This window comes from Psittacula echo (genome assembly GCF_963264785.1).
Source record: "Psittacula echo genome assembly, chromosome: 4".
Taxonomy (NCBI): Eukaryota; Metazoa; Chordata; class Aves; order Psittaciformes; family Psittacidae; genus Psittacula; species Psittacula echo.
Window position 1 is genome coordinate 71,933,521 of NC_137738.1, and position 6,239 is coordinate 71,939,759.

Below are 6,239 nucleotides of genomic sequence, written 5' to 3' on the forward strand. Positions count from 1 at the left end.
CCAGTGGTAAAGCTAAACATTTGACTAGAAACTAAACCTACAGCTCTCCAAACTCTAATTGGAATGTAAATGCATGTGTTTAAGACTTCTATAGCTTCTAAAAGGAGATTTAAAAGCATTAAATTATGTCCTGACATTTTTCCTTCTTCTTCCAAACATGCAAACTTGTATGTTCATTAATTTCTTGCCACTGAAGTTTTTACTGAGCAATGAAGTGAAACTTCTCTTTAAGATCTAACCCTCAGCTACAGAAATTTGGGATTTCCATGGAATTGTTACTGCAGCAACCAGAGGATGAAGTTTTCCAAACAAACAAGCATGAACGAGATTGCTGCTTCTCAACATGGAGCTGTGGTCTTTAGAAAATGCCAAAATAATGTCTTGATCTCATGCAGTTCTCTGGATCATTCTGCACATATGGTAATGTGCTGTATGTACAACTTGCATTTGAAGAATTGGAACAGAACCCTGAGAAAAGCAAATCCATTGGAAAAAATAGATATTGTGTAATAACGCCAGTTTGAGATGTTTCAATTCTTCCCTTTGGAAAAAAAATGACAAACAGGTGTAGTCATTTTTTTTCTGATGTGAATGATTGGAATTTATCAGAATTGGAAACATAAATACAGTTTCGGATTTTAAGTGCATATCTAGGGTTGATTACAATTAGAAATATTCTGCTTGACAATTCTACCCATCCCCCAGCAATTTAGCGTTTCTCAAGTCACCATAACATTACTTGTGAGCTTTGAGTTCAAAAACATCCTGACATGGAGGGATGTTCTTCCAGAAACTGCTGCAGCAGACATTCATTCTGTGGTAATACGGGTGCTAGTGAGTCAGGTTCAGCTCTCTTCAGCCTTGCGTGCAATTCTCATCATTCCCATGTATCCAGAAACAAATTTGGGCATATTTGAGAGGAGTAATTCTTACTGCTACATTGTAATCCTGCTGTTCACCATTGACGTCCACCCACTGATGGCCTGAGTAAACAGCGATGATCTTGCGTTTCCATTTCTTTTTGTTCGGTTCCTTAAGGCGGAGATAGATGCCAGATCCAGTGGAGCCGGGCTCAGCATCACAGTACTGATAAAAGAGATCATTGGACTCATCAGAAATGCTACAAAATCTATAGACCAGCTGCCCAGATCGATCATTGTCAAAACCTGAGAAATGGATCATGCTTCTGGGCATCATTTTGATTGTTGGGCTGATTCCCAGCTCCATGTATTTTCTTTTGTGGGGACGCTTGAGCTCAAGAACAGCGTAATCATAATCCAGGGCAATATCCCCAGAAACACCCTTAAACCAGCCTTTAGGGATGTGGGTACTCTTCACCCTGGTCCACTGAAAGGAAGGCACGCTGTCTGAGGTCCCCTGCTTCCTCCCAGATCTCCTCTGTTTTCTCCTGCCACCTCTGGATTGTCGCCTTAGCTCTGTGGCAACTTCAGGATCTTCTTGGGCTGCAGAAACTTCTCTCCTACTTCTTCTAGCACCTTTGCGTTTCCTGCCATCACCTCTGGATTTTATCTTCATCAGGCCCACCCTCAGTCTTTTGCTGCCCTTAACATAATCCTTGCCATTGTGCAGACAGTGGGCAGCTGTTAGCACGTGCCTGGGGGAAATGAGAATACCACTGCAGCCGGTGGAGATCTTCACAGCTGTGTTGAACGGAAAGTTGGTCATAAACCGCTTGTCATAGATGCTGAACCTACTGTCTGTTCCATAGATCTGCCTCTTCTTTCTCGTAGCCCTTCGTGTGGTGGTGTTTCCAGCTGGGTCAAGCACTAGTCCGAGGACATTCACTTCAGTCAGGGTCCGTGTGCCATTTTCAAAAACAGTCTCATATGATAGGAGGTCCTTCAAGTCAGACAAGCTTGGCACCGGTAATTTTCTTTGACATTCAATTCCACATACACTGTTCAGTTCCAAGTTGGTTTTTGCTTCAAATTTAGGACTCTCAAGGGAGAAAGTTCTTTCGCTCACAATCTGGGGAATCTTCTTTAAGTGCCAAGTAAAATCTTGTTCAGTTTCTGTTCCATTAGTGAGACCCAATATAGGTATGAAAAGTATGAATAGCAGTAACATGTGTTCCATTTTATCTATTTCCTTTTTTGTTTTCTAAAACAAGAAAGAGAGATTTGGAAATACGTTTTGGTAATAGACACAGTTATCTTAGTATCTTCAAAGTACAATCATGCAATATTAGCACTGACACCAGTGGAACAGGATTTAACACTGATCAGAATGGAAAGGCCTCAGATATTCCCTGTGTTACTTCTGATGCTTCCAGTGGTCTCTAGCAAGATGAGTGCAAATGAGCCAGCCGGCATCCATGCTGAGCTGCCTACTAAAAGCTGTAAACAGCTGACTTTTACCTGCTTTTCCTAGTGGGGCAGTAGTCTGAGTCATTCCAGTCTGTACAGCACCCTGGTTTTATTTATCCCATAGGAATGCAATTATGTTTTATACTTCTACTTTTCTTCTCTCTAGCTACGGGTTGTAGATAGAACATGGTTGAAAACCATCAATGTATTCAAAGGACACATTCGAAAGTTGGCATTCAGGCAGAGATTGACAGACTACACTCATGAGACTTAGGAACACATAGGAAATCAGACCAGTTGTGCTCTTTTACGTAATAGCCAGAAAGTAGCATCTTTAAGTGATCTAAGTCACCAGTGGTTCTGCATTACCCACCCAGCTAAGACCTGTGAAGCTCCCTGCTGTGGAAAATGGCACTTAGTTAATTGCTCTCTCAAAGAACCAACTTAGAAAAATCTCCTTTCCACATTCAAAGTTTATGTCGTCTGGTTGTGAGCAATTTGGGTATTTAAACAAGGTGGCAAGTTGTATTTTAGATGCTTTCAGCTTCTGCTGCTCAGAAAGGCATGGCTCTCCTGCAGATGCTATGTTGTATCTGCCTGGCCACCAAAACCTCATTAATCTCCCATGCATAGGTATCTCAGTCTCTCTCAGGATGTCTGAGAATTTCAAGTTCCAAGGCTGGAGGAGACAGAGGAGTGAGAAAAGTAGAAGTTTGCTGGTCTAGAGGAGTATCCTGGTTATATACATGCAGGAAAGCCCAGTTAAGTAGGAGGGACAAGCCTGCTGACTCATCCCATGACTTTCTCCTGCAGGATCCCACAAAGGCTGCAGGAATTGTGTCATCTGTGCCTTATCACATGTGGAAAGACACACCTAAATGGGGTGATGGAACACACAAAGAGTTAATATTTCAAATGGAAAAGACAAAAAGCGATATTATTCCCATCTGTAGTTGGGAAATATGCAGAAATAATGTAAAATTGCTAGAAGTCTGTGGCAGAGCCAGAAACTGAACCCAGGAGTCTTGTTTCTGAGCTCAAAACACTACTGAAAAGAGCATTTTTGTCCTTTGGCAGTAGTGATGTCAGTGGCATTAATCGAGTACTAGCTGCTGCCATTGGGAAAGCTGCACTCTGTTCTCATATCCGTCATTCCAATTAGATGGAAACCTCGGCTGTGCAGAAAGAGCCGATGATCAAACTTTTAAAGCCAAGCAATTCAAGGATATGTATGTGGTTAAGCTTTCTGGTTTACATTGTAATTGCAGTGTAAACCAGGGCAAAGATAACCGCTTTCCTTTTCTTGAGTTTAGTTTAGAATGAGTACTGCTATCCAGTGAAACAGCCTGGTTACAAGCTAGCTAAAGATCTAGCATGAAAAATAGAGGGGATTGCAACATGGAAAAAGAAGCAGTAATGTCACTTTAAAAGCTGTATAATGGACCAATGACTCATGTAATTTTGAGGCATCTTTACCATATAGACATAGTTCTGTCTATAAGAAATAATAATTATCACTTTTTAGCTAACTAAGCACTATGGTTCAAACAGAGCTTGTTGCTTCTGATGCCAAATTCAGAGGATGGCATTTCTTTAGCACAGATTTTGTTGCTTTTCACATTCGCCAGCATGGAACACCAGCTCTGACCCAGAGTTTACTTAGTAGGATATACATAAACAACATTTTACAACACAGTCTAAATCTTCCCACCCTGGCTTTAAAGTAGCCAGCTCAGGTTTTGGAGAACATGTGTGGGCTTTCGTAAGACATCTGGAGATTATAGTGACTCAGACCCAAGCTCTGGGGTGTATGCAGTCATACTAAAAGATATTGGAAAGTTCTGAAAGCAGAGCAGGGTCATCGCAGGTGCCAGATAAAGCAGAAGGACATCAGATGACCATCAGTCCAGATTACTGGTATAGCAGAAACGCACATGTTTAAACATCATTTTTTATATACAAAGTTTCTGACCAAATATCCATTTCTCCTAAAATCCCATTTCTGACACTGGCCAAATGTGGATGCCTAGGGTAGAGCTTACAAATAGATATGCATGTCCCTCCTCCATCATAGGACCATAGCTTACAAACAGTGGCACCTCATGGACTTTAAACCAGAGGGAGTTTCTGCAGTGTGAGGAAACCTCAGTGGATTTCTCTTCCATAGCTGCCCAGTCTTCCTTTGAACCCATATAAAATTTTGTACTCACAATGTTCTGCGCCAAGGAATTCCCAGCTTAACCACATGTTGTATGGGGAAGCACCACCTTTCTTTTATTTTCAGCCTGTCACAAGCTAATATGGTTTGATGATAAATAAAGTGATGTTGTTATGTGATATGGTTTTAATTTGCTTTGCTCTAACATAGGTGTTGAACAGATACAAGATATTAAGAAACCCGATTCTTCTGTCAAGCTCAAGAATGTCTTTTCTATGTTCTTTCCTAGAATACCCCTCCCTTTCTCAGCCATTCCTCATGGTCTGGGTATTTGACATTCCTCTGTAGCTGAATTCTGTGAGCCCTAAGGAAAGTTCATTCACTAATTGCTACTTCATATAGAAAGTCTTAGAGGTGTCTGGATCGATGACGTTCCACTGCGAGGCTGAAAACTTCCCAGTTGGACCCATAACAAACATCACTTTATAGAAAGCCTTTCTGTAAGCAGATGTGTGTAGTACTATGGCTCCCTTCTGCCACTCCTTAGACAGAAAAAAACCCCACCAAAATACAGAACCCTCAGTAGAGGCATTGGAGCCGCCCATTTGAAATACTAAACTCAAGTGCTCACTACTTACAAAGGCAGTCTTGGAAGCCAAGATTTTCATAATTTATAATGAACCACTTGTTACTCATAATGAACTAACTACAACTCAGCAGAGATGGAAGAAGTCGAAGCTGAGGAACTTGATAAAAACGGTAATTCTCATTACAGACCAGAGCAATGATCCTAACAGGCAGCACCATCATTTACAGCCACGTGCCTAAGGTCTGTTTACTAACCTGATCTCTACTGTTTAAGCAAGGCTTCAAACACAGGCAACATCAGTGGCTGCCATGGCCTGCTACAGGTAGCCAGCAAGGGGAGAACACAGGGGGTCCTTCTGCCAGACGATGGGGACAGAAATGTGGATATCTGCAAAGACACCGGGGGAGTGGAGCATCTCCCTTATGAGGAGAGGCTGAGGGAGCTGGGTCTCTTTAGCTTGGAGAAGAGGAGACTGAGGGGTGACCTCATCAATGTTTACAAATATGTAAAGGGTGAGTGTCAAGATGATGGAGCTAGGCTTTCCTCAGTGATGTCCAGTGATAGGACAAGGGGTAATGGGTGTAAACTGAAGCATAAGAGGTTCCATGTGAACATCAGGAAAACCTTCTTTACTGTGAGAGTGACAGAGCTCTGGAACAGGTTGCCCAGGGGGGTTGTGGAGTCTCCTGCGTTGGAGATATTCAAGGCCTGCCTGGACAAGTTCCTGTGTGATGTACTCTAGGTTACCCTGCTCTTGCAGGGGGGTTGGACTAGATGATCTTTTGAGGTCCCTTCCAACCCTTGGGATTCTGTGATTCTGTGAAGGGTGAGATAAGGGGAGAGAGCATACAGCCTCCAGAGGAAGGAGCCCTGAGAAAGCTGCAAGCTGGATGCAAGAAAAAACCCTCAACATGTTGCTCACACTTTCTGCCACTCTATTCTCCACTCTTCCTCCAAAACCCAAGCTGCTCTGCCTTCTCCTTTCCTTCACTCCTTTCCCGTACAAATTTTAGGTTGGCTTACAGTAATTAGAAGCCTGGAGTCAGCTCTGTCTTTACAGTAGGATTCAGAGAAGACAGAAGATGGGAAATAGAAAGTGAGAGAGAGATTCCCAGCTCCATGAAAATGTTGAAATTCTTCCTTCAGTTTTCAAACCCAGCCGATA

The 6,239-nt window shown here is 42.4% G+C and overlaps 1 protein-coding gene across 1 annotated transcript; it reads right to left on the reverse strand.

Moving 5' to 3' along the window:
• Positions 1 to 855: 855 nt before the first annotated feature.
• On the reverse strand, positions 856 to 2,109 carry PRSS35 (serine protease 35; the record flags this gene model as incomplete). Its single annotated transcript, XM_080615516.1, has 1 exon — positions 856 to 2,109. The coding sequence occupies exon 1, from the start codon at positions 2,095 to 2,097 to the stop codon at positions 856 to 858; it is 1,242 nt and encodes a 413-aa protein (XP_080471642.1). The 5' UTR covers positions 2,098 to 2,109.
• Positions 2,110 to 6,239: the final 4,130 nt, after the last annotated feature.